At 42.5% G+C, this 19,753-nt stretch overlaps 3 protein-coding genes across 3 annotated transcripts in view; 2 read left to right on the forward strand and 1 right to left on the reverse strand.

The window, feature by feature from the left end:
* The first annotated feature begins 219 nt into the window (after window positions 1-219).
* ammecr1 (AMMECR nuclear protein 1) lies at window positions 220-10,725 on the forward strand. Its single transcript, XM_088279226.1, has 6 exons — window positions 220-1,629; window positions 4,519-4,629; window positions 5,280-5,394; window positions 5,579-5,669; window positions 6,199-6,295; window positions 6,507-10,725. Exons 1-6 carry the CDS (start codon window positions 1,139-1,141, stop codon window positions 6,619-6,621), a joined length of 1,020 nt encoding a protein of 339 aa, XP_088135352.1. The 5' UTR covers window positions 220-1,138; the 3' UTR covers window positions 6,622-10,725.
* Window positions 10,678-19,098, reverse strand: tmem164 (transmembrane protein 164). The gene is made up of 6 exons (XM_088279227.1): window positions 18,313-19,098; window positions 15,808-15,857; window positions 14,225-14,291; window positions 13,867-13,945; window positions 12,892-12,992; window positions 10,678-12,451 (listed from the first exon to the last, which is right to left on the reverse strand). The coding sequence occupies exons 1-6, from the start codon at window positions 18,748-18,750 to the stop codon at window positions 12,245-12,247; spliced, it is 942 nt and encodes a 313-aa protein (XP_088135353.1). The 5' UTR covers window positions 18,751-19,098; the 3' UTR covers window positions 10,678-12,244.
* LOC148320283 (uncharacterized) overlaps window positions 18,217-19,753 on the forward strand; it is a 63,156-nt gene continuing 61,619 nt past the window's right edge. Inside the window, exon 1 of the mRNA XM_088280253.1 lies at window positions 18,217-19,194. Within this exon, the coding sequence (XP_088136379.1) occupies window positions 19,132-19,194 (63 nt within the window). The 5' untranslated portion in view covers window positions 18,217-19,131. The remainder of the gene's footprint in view (window positions 19,195-19,753) is intronic.

The raw sequence follows: 19,753 nt of genomic DNA on the forward strand, positions 1-19,753 counted from the left end.
TTAGGTAACCCAAAATTAGCAAACCAATATGTTAGCAATACTTCTCAAACATGATACATGGTAGTTCGATCGCAAACTACAATCCCCACAATAAAGAATATATTAATGAAGTTGAGAGTGCGCGCGCCGTTTTGAGGAACGCGCGTTCACAAACTCACCACCCAAAAAAAAAAAAAACTTTGCGCACTCTGCGCAGCGAGGAGACGTAACCAATTTTCCTGAATCCGATTCCGTCGTGCCAGCGACACCGACGCCTGTGCCCACAGACCGATCACAGGGGCTCTCTTACCCGAACGGCACCGAGTGCTTGCAGCCGAGAGACGGGTGCGCAGCGAGGATTTCTCACGGCTCAAGGACGAGAATGCGCTTCGTTATGTGCCCACTTAAACGGATGACAGCCTTAAGAGAAATCTTTAGCTGAAACTTTCCGCTCGGCGTTTGACGCGGATGTGTGTTTTTTAAGGGGGGGTTCTGTTGAGTCAGGTCCAAGAGTAGACTGTGATGCAGGTGCAAACTGAGCGCTAATGTTCCTGAAATGTCTTGCTCTGCGCCGACGCGATCCATTGTGCCATGGCAGCCCCGCATTGACAGATGCCATTTTAGTCTGCGTGGTCCCAGCGTCTGGAATCCCAGCAAAGTGTTGTGTAATTAGAAGTTGTCCAGGCAGTAGCAAACCAGCTGGTGGAATGAGCGTCCATGACACTGTGCGCAATCGGTGCTGAAGCTTTATGGGTACGGCGTACTTGAGCTCCAGGCTTCTAGTTGAAGAGGTTTGCTGTGGGGGCTCCACTGCCTGTCGGCTCGACATCTGGACCGCCCGGCTCCTGTCAAACGCGGCTTGAACTTAATATGCTTGTTGACAACTGACTTGACAGCCTCGGAGGGTGTCGTGTTGACTGTTCTGCCGGGACACGAAGCTAAGCGATATGGAAAAAATGGTTGCTTTCGCTTCGTAAAGTCACGCATAGTTAAAGCACCGCTAGGGTGACACTGCAGTCTTCTCACCACATCGCCAATTTCGACGTTCGACAAAAAAAAAGCGTGACAGTGGAGTAGGGAATCGTCCGCCATACGTATCAACGCAGTGGGATTTGTACGTGTGATCGGCGTCCCCCCCACCCTTCCCGCGGTGACGGTTATGGGTCGGAAGCGGTGTGTAGGTGCAGATTGTTCCAAGATGGCGGCCGGGTGCTGCGGGGTGAAGAAGCAGAAGCTGTCGGGATCGCCCGGGTCGGGGGGTCCCGGCGGGGTGGGGGCGGGAAGCGTGGTGGCAGGAACCGGACATTGTGGATCCGAGTTGGGGATTGGCTCCTCGGCGACTATTGCAGGAGCGCCGAACGTGAGCAGGGCGAACGGCCTGGGGGGACCCGGGGTTAACGTTAGCGGCGGCGGTAGTAATAGTGGTGTTGGTGGCGGCGGCACAAGCGCCCTGTCTACTCTGTCGCCAGCCCCGGCCGGTTACACTTCATCCGGTCTCAGTCCGAATCTCAGCCCAGGACCTGGATCGGGAATTGGAGGCAGAAAAATGGTCGTTTCGGCTGAGATGTGCTGCTTCTGCTTTGACGTGCTTTATTGCCATCTGTACGGATACCAACCTCCAAGAACACCCAGGTTTACAAATGATCCCTAGTAAGTCACAACTTATTGTCTTGTTCTTTTTGCTGCATGCTCAAAGGAACACTATTGTACCGACACAATTAATGCCCCCATCGGCAGCTTTCCTAACCTTGTCGTCCGAGTAGTTCAGGACACATACTGTCACATCCGAGAAATATTTAACGTGGACGATTTTAATGTGAAAATCTCTTTGACTGTGGCCAGTTGGAATTTGGGGCCTTGTCGAAGATAACCTTACTGACTGCACTGGCCTATACTAATTCATCGTAACCGCCGTGTTCAAATAATTTCACGAGCACTAATATGCAAACATGTGGAAGAGTATCTTTCACATTTTATCCAGATACCAGCTCGCTTCCAGGCACAATTTATAATATTACCTTTTAACTCTTCTATCGCCGGCTAATGTAGCTAACCCTGTTGGCTACTGGCTATTATTAGCATGCCTCAACAAAAAAAGGGTGGAACGAGCAAGATTGCATTTTAATTTATTTGGTCACATAATAGCCATTTTTTTACACCAACACGTAAATTATTTATTAATCAAACAAGCTACTGTATATTCACGTTTTTGTTTCGTGCTCCTTTTTTAATCCTGTTAGCTTACATTCAATGAACTCCATATTGCTACATTCAAAGCTCGGCTCGGTTAGCTCGGCTGTTAACAGCAGCTCGATGAAGAGAACATTTAAAGAGATTGTAATCATGAACCGACTGCTAAGAAATGTTCAATCTATTAAAACATTTTATTTCGTCATCATTTTATCCATTTTGCCCCGAGTAATGTGCTCCATAAGTGAAGTGTAATCAAAGAGCTAATAACTGCCGTTAGCCTCAACAACAAAGAAAGATGGTTCTTGTCGAGTCCATCAATACTTTTAAGCTCTTCCGATTTCAATATGTGATCTAATGTGAATATTTACAGTGCCTTGTAACTTCGTTATAACTGTCAAATGTGGTTTTGAGTGATTGGGGTTCTTTTTTTAACGTCATAATGACCAAGCTAACATGAGACAATTTTTTTGAGCTCATCTCATTCAAAGATTGTAATCTGATCTGCTGAGTCCGCGATGTTTTACCTTCACAAAGAGGCTGTTCAAGATCGTTTGCATCTGTTTTCAAGTATGGAATCGGCCAAAAATGCTCAAGCAGGCATACTGAATCAAGGATTTGCGGAATGACGGGTGAAATGTTAAATGACTGTTTTATTGTTTTACAATAATTCCTATATATTATTCAAGTAAATATCTACGACAAGCTGAGTTGAAAAATGCTATTAATCATGATTAGTTATGTTATTTTATTGTGATTAATTAAACATCAAATATTGTTAAAATAACAAACAACAAAAAACTTCAGTAGAACATGGCACGTGTCAGTCAAACCTTTTTAGAGTAACAGCTTTTGATCCAGCTGCATGTTTTTCTAAGATGGCGTGCAATTCCTGGCCCTTGTGACCATGTCAAAGTATCCTGGAGCCAGATACTGAACCACCAATGATCCTGATGCTGCGTCATCAGTAGGTGAATGAGGAGTCAGTTAAGTGCTTTGAGTACCTTGTCGGTGGAAAAACACTATATAAGTGAAAGGCCATTTACGTCTGTGTGAAGTGAGTATGAAGCTATACGAGACTGCTTCTTGAGAATAACCTAAAGCTAAAAAAACCCCAAAATTTTATCAGACAATTATTAACTTTTCTTTACATGCCGTGCTGTATCAGAATCAGAAATCCCTTTATTGTCATTGTACTCAAGTGTGCAACGAGATTAGAGAGGCCTTCTGACGGGTCCTGAGTACCAATGTAAAGTTTTGGCTCTAAAACCAATACCGTTTTTGCTATCGCTGCATCCCTGGTGAATACATCAATCCAAAATAAATACAATTTAGTGTGTTTTAATTTTCACATTCACATCTTACAAAGCATCTTAACATTCTGGAATCAAAGAATGGGCGCTGCCACACAATATTTTCCCATTCCTCATGAAAACACGTTTAATGTTTCCCCCCGACTGACCTTGCAAGCGTGACTAATTTTACCTTTCATAAGAGGAAAATCCGCTGAGTTTCCCGCAAAAGAAAGACTGAAGAACAACAGAGGCCATGGCTCAATAGTATTGGTAGTTAAAAAATTTCCCTCGCAAGTCCCAATGCTCACTGTAAGAAAAGCGCTTGACTAAACCGCACATTCTGTCGTCTGTGTAATCATGTCAAGTGCGTCATTGCATTGTGTGGTTTGATCTTTCGTTGTTTTGTCATGCATGGTTGGATTTCATGTTCTGATTGTGAGTGCTTGTCTGTCACCAGTCAAGTATCTGACTCACTTGTGGGAATACATTGTTGGGTGTTTTCATAAAACCCGTTTTGTTTTTATTAGGACGGAGCCAATCTCGAAGACTTCTCCATGAAAGTGTGATTAGGCTGGGTTTTAAATTAAGAAGGGGTGATGCACTTTCATTCGCTGGTTGGCTCATATTAAGGAAAATAGCGGCGGCAGTCAAGTATGCCAGTACTACAGTATTTTAAAGTTTCAAGTGGGTTGTGCTATTGGGAAGTGAATCAATTCCTAAAGCACAAGCATTCCTCAAATCAGTCGCAGTTCTCACAAAATAATGCATGTCGATGAGGATTTTCTTCGCAATCATGTGAAGTCAGTTATGCGTGGTTTCATGTAGCAGTAGTGTTGGTTCATTCACGCTACATTTTCACTTTTTTTTTTTTTTCTATGCGTTTCTCATTCACAGGCAACTCCCCAGACAAGTGCTTATTGTTTCTCAGTCCACCCGATTTTTTATGATCAGCTTGATTTAAACAGATGTCTTTACAGGCCAGTGATCTGTTCCTTCATCCAAAAAGTTATTGAATCCCCATTAAATGCATAAATACTGTTCTTTTGTTTTCCAGCCCGCTGTTTGTCACATGGAAAATAGGCAGAGACAAGCGGTTGAGGGGTTGTATAGGTACATTTTCTGCCATGAATCTGCACTCAGGACTCAGGGAGTACACCCTTACCAGGTGAGTCATGTTACTCAATGTTGTTTATTAAATGTAAAAAAAAAAAAAAAAGTATTCTGTACAGCAACAATATGGCAATTGTAATTGCTCCTTACACATTGCTGTGTTCATGCGAAGAAATCGGGAAATCAGATGTTAACGGCTGTTCTTCACTCCCCCTCATATCTTATATTCCATATTCCTCTAATCTCGTTGCACACTTGAGTACAATGACAATAAAGGGATTTCTATTCATATGACTTTGGAAAACATTTTTAGTATTCATGTTCCGGACATGGTGCAGCTCGACCAAATTGATTTAGACTCCGGTGTGCAAATAAATCAAAATGTGCCGTTCTTATTTTGGTGGGATCATGTGTTGGCACAACATTGTTTAAAAAAAAAAAAAAGTCTCTGAATGTGCGGAATTTCTCCACTTGCAATAATCAACCGAGGTCAGACAGCTGATTTTCCAAACACGCAGCGCCTAGTCTGCATGCATGCTTGCTGGAATTGCGTACAGATTCCGAATGCTATGTGACCGCACCCAACTTTAGTTTTCCAAGATAACACCCCCGGTTGACGCTCCTTGGGAGTAAATTGGAGCCATGTAATCGACATGAGTCTGTTGCGTGCTAATGCTGTTTCCTTTGTTTTTGTTTTGACCGCAGTGCCCTTAAAGACAGCCGCTTCCCCCCCATGACAAGGGATGAGCTGCCTCGCCTCTTCTGCTCAGTGTCTCTTCTCACCAACTTTGAAGACGTTGGTGATTACCTTGACTGGGAGGTGAGTGAGTGACACAGCTTTGTCAAACTGGCAACGCGAGTCGCAAGAGTCATTCACAGATGTGGATGCAAATGTGGGTTCAGGTACATACATTAAACTATTTTTAATTTTGAGGACCACGTCACTTCACGTTTAGTCTACAAAAATACATTTTTCGAGACTGGTGTCTATTTTATCTTAATAGGTGGGTGTTCACGGTATTAGGATAGAGTTTTTCAATGAGAAAGGATCAAAGCGCACCGCCACCTACCTGCCAGAGGTTGCAAAGGAGCAAGGTAAGAATTGTTCCTTGCCATCACCTCTTGTCATAAAAAGTTGACAATGTTTTGGAATTCACAAGACATAAGATTTGTTGGTAATGCATTTTTTTTTTTAAAGTTGATTGCTAGTTCGGTTTTGTAAGGTCACTAAGTTGTCAATGCTGGTTGTATACATTTAGTACACACATGAAAGAAATGTTGGAACCCCTCTGTCAATGAAAGAGAAAAACCCACAATGGTCACTGGAATAGCTTGAGACTGACAAAAAAAAATACTGGAAATTAGCTAATGGAAGTCAGTCTTCTCAAATGTATTCAACAGAATCATTCTAAAAAACACAAACTAATAAAACAAGCCTGAAGGAAAAAAAAAAAAGCCGGACTGGATTTGGCTAGTGTCAGAATACTCTTTGACAAATTCGGAAGTCCCATTGACATTTTGTTTCATTGACAGAGGTGTAAAAACAATTTTCCCAGTGAAGTCACTTCACGCTTTTTATGATCATGATCTCTTATGAGTGGACATAAGCAGTTTTCTTCCGCAGGTTGGGACCATATTCAAACCATAGATTCCTTACTACGAAAGGGAGGTTACAAAGCTCCCATCACAAATGATTTCAGGAAGACAATTAAGTTAACCAGGTAAGATCACATCACAGTGCACAGATTACATGAAGCATGCGAATTATTATTACATTTCACAGTTTAAAAACAATTACCAGGTGTTTTGACACATCTGTGACATGCTTCCATAAATATATGGAATACACGTGTTTTGCATCAGTTCCTTTTTTTTTTTTTTTTTAAAGAATAAAATGTGTGGTTCTGACATTCCGTCTCATCCCATTCTTAGGTACCGTAGCGAGAAGATGACAATGGGCTATGCGGAATACATAGCCCACCGCCAACATCATCACTACCAGAACGGCATCGGGCACCCTCTTCCACCCTACAACCATTATTCCTGACAGCGAGCCGCATGACCAATCATTGGACCTCTCCGCGGACCTTTTCCCAGGAGAGCCCGCCCCCTCCTGGTCTAGCTATTTCTACTACTGTACCATTTTATGATGATAGTTTCCGTTGCCATGCTGGCTGTCTCCCGAGACGTCGACTTGGCAACGGTCTGCTACGAAGCATCAATTGATTACGGCAAGAAATTCACCTCCTTTTGTTGTTTTTCTCGGCCTGTGGTTTTTGCAGCGCTACAAAGCCCTTCATTTGTATTCTTAACATTTTTACCTTTATTATCATGTCTGCTCGGCAAACCTAAACAGGCGTTTGATTCTGTGGATGGAAGGACATCTGTTTCCGTGGATTAACCCTGCGTATATATTGTTTGGGCTTTGCTACTATTTTACATGTAATCATTTTTTTTTTCCTTTTCCTAACTTTCTGTAAACCATGTAGCAGGGTCACTGTTATTCTCAAAGGCTGTGTGGTCTCTACTCTGGTTCCTCTCAAAAAAAAAAAAAATGGAGAAAAAGACGGATCCTGAGGTTGTATTAGCTTTGTTGACTGGTCGTTTAGTCAATGAAATGATGTGCTGGGCTGTGTATCCGCCAAAATCATCAATTACAGTCCATGATCATTACTTTCATGTCGTGTGAGCAGCGTTTGCCGGCTGCATTCGTTGCTTGAGCTCTCGGCTATTGTTTTGTGTTTTTGTGCGAAGATATCGACATGGATTGTCATCGGAAGTGAGGAAGCAGTAAAATGAATTAGATAATAAAATCCAATACAATCCAACTTTATTTATATTGCGCATTTCACAACAGCTGGGGCTGTAACGAAGCGCGTCATATAAATTAGCAGCAAATTAGGAAGACAAACTAAAACATATACAATAGAACAATCTAATGTTTAGTCAAAAGTTGAGGAATCAAAATGTCTTCAAATGAACTTTAAAAGTGGACAGAGAGGGAGATCATTCCTTAGGGAAGGACCTGCGGCAACAATTTTATTCATGTATTTTATTCAGTAGGTTTTGATTGACCACCTACATCACCGTAAATATATTTTGTGTTTATGAAGCTATCAAGGAAGGATAAGTGTTTTTTTTTTTTTTCTTCCCATGATGCAAGTTGTTTACTAGTAGGGAGCCATGTGACAGGGAAACTTGAAGCCATATTCACGACATGCCCTCACATTCTCATGGCTTGTATGTTGTTTGTGCAACTTAAACAGCGTTCAAAACGAGGTCAAGATTTAATTTTGAGAGGTGTCATTTAGACTACACAGGAAGCGTTCTGATTGGTCAGCTGCGTAGACATAACAGAATTAGTATGAACAGAATGTGCACGAGCTTGCGCAGTCAAATAAGTCCCAAGAAGGCTTTTTCCATCAAATTGTTATTAGAGCCACATCCGCATCACACACACACACACACACTCTGGGTCTTAAGCGTCACGTTGCAGACTGCTTGTTTCCGTTTGGCCGACTGGATTTTTTTTTTTTTTTTTTTTTGAGAGGTTCTCGTTACTTGACCAACATCATTTTGTGACAGCCTTTACCAACCGGCAGATTTTTCACCTTTTTCTTTATGCAAAAAAAACAAAAAAACGTCAAGGGCTTTTGGCACTCCATCCAACAGCTCACCTGAAATGACGTTTGAAGTTGTGTTGCCTTAAATGAATGCGTTAACAACGAATGGAGCAGGAGACGATGCTCGGTTCTTGTTGACTTCCGTTTGTCCCAAGCGTGGCCCCACTGGATTGGTTGATCGTTGTCGTTCATAGCTGCTTGGACACATTCCCCCACCATTTTGAAAGGTCAAACCACGGGAAGAGCACCCTCTAGTTTGAAACGGAGCATCACTCTCCTGCTCCATTTCATCACAGCACAACCAGAAATGATCTGCTGCGAAACCAAATTGACCATGCTCTTTTAACATATGTCGTTGTATGCACATGCAATGTGTTTAGTTGCATGTATGTATGAGTATGAGACCTATGGTTTTCTCCATGATATACAGTATATATTATGCTTGAACACTCTTATGAACCATTAAGAGCGTTAATAGACAAATATGGTGCTATCAGACCTCATATTGGGGTGGTCACAGCTTGTGACTGGTCATGCGGACTCATCGATCATATCATACTTTCACAAAAAAAAAAAGGTGTTACATGTAAGATTTTCTCTTCCGTATATTGCTGCGGAATGCGGCACATTTTTTAGCATTGAAGGATAATGAATCAAATCAAAACGTAGCCCCTGCTTTCATCAAATCCATTGTGGGTGACTATCGGGATGAGTTCCCTATGGGAAAGCGGATATTCCTTCACGTATAATGAAGCGGGATGACTCCCAGCAGCAGACTATAGAATGTACTCTTCGCATTCAACTGAGATCTGTTGTGAGAGAATCTTACATGTGTTACCTTTACTCTCCTTGAAATATGCAGATCTGTTTAACAGGTTTTTTTTTTTTGTGTGTGTTTTTTGTGTTGTCGTCCCTACCGGTGTCAACATCCGTGCAGGTTTGAAAGGACAAGAAGTCACACGTTAACCACCTCTTTTCCTCCCCCGCATACCTTTTTATGTTTGCCACCTCCCGAAGGATGGATGTTGACTTTGAAAGAAAATATTCCCCGAGCACATCCTCAATTGTTCTCTAGCTGCTGAATTGTTTGAAAAATTAAAGTCCAAATATTCAAACCAAGCGGAAGGCCCAAGCGAGAGTTTTGCATAGACCACAATGCTTGTCTACTGACGAACTATTTCAAAGCATTGATACCTCATGGAATATTGGACTTTTTTTTTTTTTTTTTTTTTTTTTTTACATTTTTTGTTGTTGTTGTTGTAGCAGTTCAGTGTGTCGGCTCTAGACTGGCTTCGTAGTTCGGCGGAACGCTCAAGTTCATGTTAACCTGTCCTGTTTGACTGAACCAAAGATGCTAGCGGCCATGTTGAAAATGCTGCTCTTTAAAGCCTGACTTCCTGTCCTTCCAAAAAGAGACATCTGCATTTGACGGAAAACATTTTTTTAGTTTTTTTTTTTGGTGTGTCTGTGCGCGTGTGTAATCGATCGCTTAACTGTCTGGACTTGTGAAGCAACCTAAAGTTTCGATGACATCATTGAAACGCTCTCTGAAGCCGTTCATGGCATCAAGGATGGTTGCAAATTTGTTACTTTTTACTTTTGTTATTATTATTGCTCTAATTAAAAAAAAATGAAACTCCCATGGTGTGCCTCGTAGCTTTATGGGTTTATAAATGTTTTTTTTTCCCACAAGACCAGCAGTTATACTTTGTATAAAAGATGGATTTTTGTTTCTTATTTTTATGCCATTAAAAATGAAAAATTCTGTTTTCTTTACTCTGGACCCAGTAGCTGCACTGGTGTACAATCGCACTGATACAGTAGATGAGTAGTTGGGGAAAAGAAAATCAATAATGATTATGGCAAATGAAATAAGTACTACAATAAACTTGTTTGAAACTTTTTACTACATGAGATTTAAAAAAACAAAGAAAATGACTGTTTTTGTACATGAAAAGTTCTTTTCAAAAGAATATTTTGAATCTAGTTTCAAAATGATTTCTATGTTCTGAAATTTTGAGACACTGACTTGGAAGATGTGTCACTGTAAAAAATGAACTTTTTTTTAGTTGCAGTGGCCTGATGGGATGGGAGGGTTGCCTGGCGTAACTCCTCATACCAACGTTCATTTTCTTGTCATTTTCATTTTGGAATCTTGTTTTTACTCTGCTTTAGTAACTTAAAAATGTTGATGGAAAAAAAAAAAACAACAACCTGAACCGGGAAAGCTGAAATCCCACCCATGTAGAGCTAGAACCTTCCTCCTCTCCTTGAATTGCTGTTAGTGTGATAAGACTTGAAATGGGCATTTTCATCATGATAGTAATACCCCGACCAAAAAAGAAAAAATGATTTCTTTAAAAAAAATATTGCAAATATGTTGGGGTGGGGTTTGGGGTGGGTGGGTGAAAGGATATATACAGTATATAGATGGGTTATCTGATTATGTAAGCAGTGGATGTGAAGATAATGTAGTTTTAAACATTGTTACATTTTAAAATCATTTATTCAATAAAAAGTCAACTCAACAGTGTGTTTTGTTGTTTTTCAGCACAAATGTTTATGTGAGGGGGTGACACCCCCTTCCCTCCTAAATTTACTACGATGATGCAGAGCAATCTGCCTTTCACCCAACAGCATGACCCTGAAAAGGATGAGCTGCACAAAAATCAAGGTAAATTTGCACATTTTAATGAAAATAATTCCGCCCCATTTTTTTTTTTGGTGCACCACACCGAAGCAATATTCCATATTACTGGGACCACCAACATTCTTGAATAAGACCCGAGTTGCTATTTTAGTGTGAAATGATATCTCCCAAACACTGGAGCATAATGATAACGGCTGAGCTGGGATTTTGATAGAAAAGACCCTCACAAAGACCTTGGTCAACTGAAATAACTTTAATTAAAAACCAGCATAATCCCTTAAGAATAGAAAAGCATCCCTTTACATTGAAGTACAATATATGTGGACTGTATAATATGCTACAAGAATGTATCCCCCCCCCACACACACACACACACAAGGAGAGACAGTTGAAATGATACGTAACGTAGCTGATGAAATCTGAATACTCTTTCCATCGTCAATAAATTACCCAAAGTGACCTCATGCAGATTATCCGAAAATTGGGCTTTGTGTCTGACAATTCCTTGCGAAGAGCAACACGAGCAACAAGCGACACACTATTCAAGTTTCACGATGCACGACTGCAGCTTTCCTCTTCCTGACAAAACGTGACAACATATCAGACAACTAAAGCGCAACTTCCTCGGCAGAGGACATCCCAGAATCATCTGACGAATCCTCATTCATCTCAACGATGACAATGTTTGAACTGGAATTTAGGAGGATTTTAATGCAAAAACGTGGCACAATTATGAATTTGGCATGAAAATACAACACCAATGTTCCGTGCGCCCAATACACTTGAACATTATGCCTAAGCTTTACATCAATTTCCCCCTAAATTCCAGTAAGAACAGTGTTGCGATATATTCCCTTCTCATCACAATTGACGGCTGATAGGGAAGGGATAAATGCACATTGACTCAAAATTTTTTTCTTTCCCTTCTTGGCTTCAATATAAACGCGCTCCTATCAGTGATGACGACACTGACGGGATCGTTGATGACCGTCCTCCCACTATCACCAGGTAATGACTTCAATTCACATTTACAGTGCAGAACAAAAATACACCTGATACAAATAAAATGGCAGACACATTGGCTAACATGACTTTGCACAAGAGTGACAACAGCAGATCAGTGGTGGGCGCCAAAAAAAAAAAGAAAAAAAAAAGGCAGCATCAGAAATGACTTGCTCTCCTGCATATTTCTGGAAAAATAATTCTAGATATCAAGCGGCCTGAGTACCCGCTCACCCAACTACCAGCCCTAAAATACCCACATAGCTTTGTGCGTGCAAGTAGTGTACATACGCAGAGCGCCAACACACGGGATCGTGTACAGTAAAAGTACTAAAATGTTAAATGAAAGCAACATAAAAGGCATTGAGAGTGAAAGGCTCGCATGTATCGGTGGTTCAGTCGACTTTCTTGCTGCGTAGTCGAAGCGTATCCAGCAGGTGTCTGCACACGGGACCCGTGTGTTGCGAGAGCAACGTCAGAACCTTCCCGTGGATTAGTGTCAGGAGGGTCTGGTGGCCCGCTGCCCACACACGGTACCAAGGTCCGTAAAAGGGATCGGACACCGCTGGGCACAGCATGTTGTTGAGATTCACTTCTGTTACCTGGAGGAGAAAAGACAAAATGATCTTAAACTGAAGCATTACAAGCAGGGTTGTAATATTCTGCACTAAAAAGTTCTGGAACCGCAGGGGCATGGTTTGAACCCCTCTGCACCTAAATGTGGAAGTGATTCAGTGATGCGTATGTTAGCCTCGCAGTTTGGAGGTTCAGCGGTATCAATGTTGGCTCAGGCCTTCAAATTTATCTTGCCCGACCCAGTTTGTACCACATATGAACACAAGAACATCTCAGCAAAGGTCTTTATGATTTAGTTACTTCTCATAAACAATCACCTCATTTGTATGGTGTGATTATCCCCCTCATCAAACTAATGATCGGGGATCAATCATACATAATTATGGCGAAAATAATAAAACTAGATCTCTTAAACAAGAGCAAACAATGAACTATCACAATCGACCAGCAGGGGTCGCTCTCTTACCAGGCCAAGAACTTGTAAGAAGACGAAGTGATAGAGGAAAAGGATGCCTGTGGAGAGCAGAGCCCACCATATGTCTCGCAGGGGCTCAGGCTTGTACACACCTATGAAAAGAAACACACTAGTGAATAAATACATCTATGTTTGGAAGGTAAAAAGAAATGCATCATGGCAGGACCAGTCATGTTTGAGAAAATAAAATGAAAACTAATTTGCATCTAATGCAATTCACTGCAGTTCCAGTGAGGGGGATGTACTGTAAAATTGGCTTGTCCTGTTTTGCTCATTTTGGAGTTTGATAAAGAAGAAGCAAGCGAAAGCTATCATGTGCCATTGGGCTGAACTCCAACATGTCATCGTGTTCCTGGTGCGGTCGTGTCCGACAGAAGCTCTTGCATGAGTCGGCCATTGTATTTTCTACTAACTCTGACTCTCCTTTCCCGCATGCATTACAGTAATTAAGTACACTTAAAAAAACAAAAAAAAAACTCAGTGCCAATGATAAGTCGTGCTATGCAGTAACTAACGAACACAGTACTTCCAAATGGTGGTGATATCTAAACAAAAGTTTCCCTCTGCCACTTCAGATGACACAAAAAAACTGCCGTTAGCAAGGTGCGCATGAGGTTTCCGCTCGATACGAACTGGCCTTCATGATGCTTGAGCCTCCCTAAAGGTTAATTAAGGGACCGAATAAAGGCGGCGAGGAGAAACTCCAAATAGCTCGAGCCACTGTTAATGGTTTTGCGATTCCTCCTGCCATCTTATTAATGTTAAGTTGAGTGACACCTGAAAACATTTGTTCCAAAATAGGATGGCGACCTTTATGGGAGGAGGGCAAGAGAGATATAAACAAAGCACACGGAGAGGAACAGCTACTACGGTTGAACAGACACAGACGATGCAGGCACAGACGTCAGAGGAGAACACACTCCGGCGTCAATGAAATGATGATGCAGGCGGAGGTGAACACCTTACCTCCTTTCCTGAACAGGTAAAGTGGCACCAGATACAGCATAGAGTGCTGAATGTAGTAAATCTCCTTTTCAAATGGCAGCTGGGGGGGGGGGGGGGGACACACAACAAACAAACAAAGAAAATGACGCCATGGATGTTTTGTCTCAGCCTGGTGGACGTATTTACATTTTGCTATTTAGACAAAGAGGCGTATCTGGATGTCTCTACATTTGTGGCACATATTGTTCAATTCCATCCAAAGATGATTTCTGAAGTAACAGCTGTCTGTCTGACAATAACGGGTTTTGAGGATCAGGTGGCCGAGGCGACGGGGTTAAGAACATCTCCGCAATGTTGCGTCAGCAGAACGGTTGCTTACCAGTCTGGTGTTGACCACAGGGAACATTAAAGCCAAGAGAGCGCCATTCAACATATGGACTTGCAGCCTAGAAACACACACAAACAATCGGCTGACGTGATTACATCAAGAGGTGGAACTTCACCGATTTCACACAAACTCAGCCCATCTCGCACTTGTGCATTGCACACTTGAGTGCCTCGGGTTTGAGTTGATTACTTCGGATTAATGCAGCCAGTGTGAGTGGGTGTGACGTTACTCCGTTTATGTTGATTCGACTTGAATGCACTTAAATTGCCATCACGACGGTGACCATTTGTATTCTGTGGAGCTATTGAGTGACAAGTACGAATATGTTGTTGGTGTGCGAGCTCGAGAAGAGATTTTTGTCTCACTCGCCAATGTGTAAAAACAAGCAGAGTAGCCAAATAAACCTTTCCACTAAGCTTCACTGAATGTCCCAAGTTGTAGGGCTCGTCTTCTCATTGCCTTGCATTCTGAACATCAACGGAACTCGGAACCAGGAGCCTTTTGATAATACTGCATCTCTGAACTGACACGCTTGCAAACAAATTTCTCATATTTGCAATATTGCAAGGAAAAGGCTGAAAAACAAATGATGCGAAGAGCTCCGTTATTATTTGCATCCACGCTTGGCGCGTCTTTGCATGAAGCTGTGAGCGCTAATGCGGGTCCCGTTTCATTTCAAAGCGGATGTGTCGAGGGCGTGTTAGCGATATCATGAAGACAATAACACATCGTTGAAAGGGGGGCATCGAAAGTGTGACTTTGCTCTCCAAGCAGGGGTGGCTTTCGCACATGCTTGCAATAGTTCAGGCCGCATTTGCGGGAGGTTGTAGACTTGCTGCAGGGGAGACGGTTCTCTGAGAGTGAAGCGGCATGGTGCAGTGTGGTGGGTGGAGAAGCGTTTCACTTCAGCTGCAGAGCCGACTGAATAGCAAGCGACAGGAGCTTGCAACTCGACTTGTGCAGTTTGGGGTGCGTTATTGTGGTCGACAATAGTCAGTCTGAAATTGGAACCATTCTGTTGGGCAATGCGAGCGCGGCCGGAGTAGCATCCGTTGGGTGTCTCGAGACGTTCAGGCTCCACCAAACCAGCCACTTCATTAGATACACCTGCACTTTTTAAGACCCAGTACAAGAGCTGTGTCAAAAAAATGAGGTCGGGGGGTGCGATGCTATGTAACATGCTTTTTTTCTGCCGTACCACAATAAAGTGTAATTGCACATCCACTCCAGTAGTTGGCAGTAGCGCCTTCCTTGCCCGTTGCGCGCAGCAGGTATTAACTCTACGTTTTTTTCTTTTTTTTTGCAACAAAAATGTTGGGGGCGCAAATTGTTACTTCTTGCTGGGGGGGGGGGGGGGGGCGTAACAGACAATAATTGAAAAGCACTGCTTTACATTAATACTCAATTAGAAACTGCATGTGACTGTTGAGGGACGATTAATTCATCTCCAACGCTGTGTGTCGTACATTTGTCGAAGCAGAATATTTGATACAGCTCTTGTGTTGACTTCCACTCGATTGTGCAAGGGTGCCTAATCTTTTGGCAGTCGGGTGTAGCGACATAGGTGAGCTCACCTAAACATAACCATTGCAGTTTTACATGGCGGGCAGGCCAGCAGAAAGATCTAGGGAACAGAAACACAAAGTTACACACTCCATAGATATGTGGAATAGATGACAAACACGACATGGCAACAACATTTGGAATAAAACAGGAAATCTAAAAATAAAACGTTAAGGCAGTGAATAGGAATGCTAACTGACTTATTGTGTCATTTCAGGGTGCTCATCGTTGCTCCCCAAAACATTTGCGTCACGAAAAAGGTAGCAACAGTACAAGAGGTAGCAACATGCTTCAATACATGACACCAGTCGGGGGCTTTTGCTACGACTTCATCTCTGCTGCTGTTTTTTTTTCCTTCTTCTTGCGTCTTCTCACAAGAGATTAGGCTCTGAAATGGATTTCATGCAAATGACTCGGCAAGCTGCTTCTCAGTAAGAAGGTCCTGACTAAGTAGAGATGTTTGCTCGTCTGCTCAGAAATTGACTGCTTAAAGATTCTTGTGTCACTGCTGACACGTTTATCAAGAACTAATACGCAATATAAAGTGGTAGATTTTTTTTTTTTTTCCCCCCGGATGAGGCTAATCTGTCTGTTCCAAATGATGCGTGGCAAAGCCAGATTGGGATAATGTGATAACTAGCAGTAATCCCCGACTAGGCTGCTGCCGCATGAAGTTGTGATATCATTTTGAGTGTGTGTGTTCACTCACAGGATAACACCGTTTTCTGAGTCAAACAAATGCTGAGACGACAAAAATCGGAGCGGTAACGTTTTGTCCGTAGGCAGCGTGGCGGCTTAGTTAACACGTCTCACAGGTTCTGCGTTGGCGTCTTGGTTTAGGGACGCCTGTGTGGCGTTTACATGTTGACGAAATAACAATTTTCGCTCTCTGCATCTGCAGTGCTCAACTTTCCGCTCTCTCCATCCACATCCAGGCTCTCTCCTACACAATCAGATTTCCTCTTCCTTACCTTGGACTTTCCTATCTACTCACAGTCAACGGGCTCACATGCAATCAGAAATGATGGCGCTCCTATCACAACACAACCAGAGGGGCTACAGTAGTTTTTTTTTTTTTTTACCACTTTCAAATCATCCTGCGGGGCCAGATTGAACAGTGTAGCGGGTGAGCGGGACACAAGAGGACGCAATCAGCATCTCAACAGCCATCAATCAATGTCAACACGACCGTGCGGAAGCCTCAGCAGCTCCAGTAAACAATTCGGCCACATTACGTCCACAAGCGTGAGCATTGGCAAACTATCCGTGGCGCTGCTGATGTAGCATTAAAGACACAATTAACTTTAACAGTTGCAGCTCGCTAATCATTTTACAGCTCAAAATTTAAATGCTTGGGGTTCTGTTCATGTCCGCGGTAAAGCTCTGCGCCCCTAACAATCTGAAAAAAAAATTAAAAGAGGTTTACACAAAGGGCAATATTTCACAAGATGCTCTGCCTGACATTTTCATTCTCGTAGCTGAATTATCAGACACTTACAGTGGAAATGAAAGAAAAGTCCCCACACCCCTATCTCTGTACTCTTGCATCTGTTTATTTGTTTAACGATTGAATGATGTCACAATTTAACTGCCTGGATTTGAATGGGGAGGGGCATGGGAGCAGTGGCTCTTATGCATGAGACAGGATCAACCCCTGAAAAAAAAAAGAATGATTTCAGCGAGGCTAAAGTCAGGCGTTAAAAGAGTAGGGCCTACTATGGTTCTTGAACATTTCATCACCGCCCACTATCAAGCAATCACTATGTGCAATCGCAATCAAATTATAACCACATTATTCATTTACCATTGTACATTGTGATGTTCATAATTTCACAAACACTATACAATCATGTAGAACCAACGAAAAAACACCCATGGAATAACCGCTTGAGAACATACCTGACAAGCGCCTATAAACCCCTTGTGTAATCCTTTTGTGTATCATTACTACACGCGTGAATGAAATGATGATGCAAATGACACCTGACCTTAACAAGCACAAACCAAACAATAATATAGTAAAGGGATATTCTGGATTGTCAGGTTATGGACTAGCGTCGATGTGTTCCGATGAGAGCGTTTGTTAACCGTCTTTGATGCTCAGAATTTTTCGAGGGGACTCAAAGGGCCCATTTACAGTAAGTCAATGGGAAGTTAAGAAAAAAAAAAAAGAAATTGCAAAAGAGCACAATGGTGTAAATGAGAAGTGAAGTTTATGCAAACTTTTACTCTGGAGAAGGAGGAACAAAATTGTGTCAATCAATTAACTATGCAGTAATATACGGTTATGTTGAAAAGCATTGCATAATATGGCTTCGTCTGCTAAATAAGGTAACCAAATATTAAAATACCCCTTGGTAGGTGTAATTCAAGCATTGGACACCATCATATTGTGCTGATGTGCATTACGCTGTGGCTGGTAGGCGCACGAGTGTCCCTCGGTGTTTACTGATTGGGCACACACGTCCAACAAACCTGCATTGATCACAGCGCCACACCCACAGTGTTAACCTCACCTGGATCATGGTCACCACATGGCACGGATTCAGCAGGTAGATCACAGTCTTCGTGGCGAATTTGAAGCCCACCTCCACTCCAAAAGTCATGCATAGTGCAACGAGCAACAAGTTCTTGCCTAGGCTATCCTCTTTTGATCTTGTTCCCTCTTTCCCCACCACTTTGAGCTCTTTGGAGATGTTTATTTTCTTCAACGCCACGCCGATCTCCACGATGGAGACGAGGAACACCACCAGACTTTCACTGATGCGCTGCTGGGGCGCGAGGAAGGCGGCGCATTCTGGGCCCCCGTTGCCCTCAAACTTCGGGTCCACCCCGCCGTAGACCCAGTCTAACAGGCTGTATATGTTGTACCTGGACATATTCCTTTTCTCGGGGTGGAAAAGATACGAACAAGACGGAATAAAAGACGTCACACTGACTTCTTGGCGAAACATGAACTGCAAGATTTCCCTTTAGCAGTAAGTGGAGAGGAAGACATGTACTTGCCCTGTTTCAGCTAGCTAATTAGCCTTAGCCAAACCTCCTCCTGTTCCTCCTCCTCCAGAGGCGGATGACAAACTTCCAGCTAGCCGCAGGAGGCGGCCGGTAACATTAAGGTTAATAAATGTGCCGCCGGGATAACCGGGAAGCCTCCCACCTCATTCACCTTTCCTTAACTGACATTGTTGGATGCAAGCATCCCTACTTGCTCTGTGGAAGTCTGAGCCCGAGTTAGCAACATCATCAGCACCGAGGAGCTAGCTAGCTTAGCCACCCAAATATTTTTTATAAACCCAGAAATGGGGCTGTCAGGCTGAGCTGCAATCCCATTGGCCATGGCGTTCTGTGCCGCGTTCAAAGCCCCTTGCAATGTGAATACTCGCACTGGAAGACGCGAGGTAGGTAAAATTCTTTGCCTGCTATTCTGTTTCGTGCTCTTGATTTAATGTCTGCTTCGGTTGTAATTCTTTAGGTTATTTAAAACTGACTTTGATTGGACGTGCGAAAGAGTTATTACTTTTTCTTTTTGCTGCCTGAAAGACACACCTGTGGGTATAATGCGATAACAGCTCACGTGCTCGGTGTTGCATTTGTGTTTTCCAGAAATTGAAAATGTAAGTAAACTGACTACATTTTAGGCGATGTATCTGATAACGTTTCGTGATTTTATCGTATTGCATGCAATAAAGAGAAACTGCATCCATTGCATATAATTTAGCAGTACATCAGTATTCCGATTACAATTTAGGTTTAATGAAATGCAATCAAAATACCTGTCAGATGGATTATGAAGCTATATTTAGAAAGTCCAGAAACATATCCAAGTTTCACTTTCCTTGTAACATATGATGTCACTTTTATTAGCGGCAGATGATTTAGATGTCCCTTCTGGTGACCCTTTTCAAAGCAATGATCCTGTTATCAGGCCGGGTTTGAAGAATTTACTAACAATTTCAC

Source organism: Idiotropiscis lumnitzeri, chromosome 17 (genome assembly GCF_059441095.1).
Source record: "Idiotropiscis lumnitzeri isolate Australia: NSW breed Sydney's pygmy pipehorse chromosome 17, RoL_Ilum_1.0, whole genome shotgun sequence".
Taxonomy (NCBI): Eukaryota; Metazoa; Chordata; class Actinopteri; order Syngnathiformes; family Syngnathidae; genus Idiotropiscis; species Idiotropiscis lumnitzeri.

Bases quoted from the DNA above. Each gene is read 5' to 3' on its own strand.
- tmem164 (XM_088279227.1), bottom strand. From the start codon at position 18,750: ATGTTTCGCCAAGAAGTCAGTGTGACGTCTTTTATTCCGTCTTGTTCG. The intron at 15,858-18,312 runs GTGAGGTTAACA...TCTGTTCCCTAG, and splicing joins ATGTGGTGACCATGATCCAG to ATCTTTCTGCTGGCCTGCCC. The intron at 13,946-14,224 runs GTAAGCAACCGT...CCCCCCCCCCAG, and splicing joins CTGTGGTCAACACCAGACTG to CTGCCATTTGAAAAGGAGAT.
- ammecr1 (XM_088279226.1), top strand. From the start codon at position 1,139: ATGGGTCGGAAGCGGTGTGTAGGTGCAGATTGTTCCAAGATGGCGGCC. The intron at 4,630-5,279 runs GTGAGTCATGTT...TTTTGACCGCAG, and splicing joins AGGGAGTACACCCTTACCAG to TGCCCTTAAAGACAGCCGCT. The intron at 5,670-6,198 runs GTAAGAATTGTT...TTTCTTCCGCAG, and splicing joins AGAGGTTGCAAAGGAGCAAG to GTTGGGACCATATTCAAACC.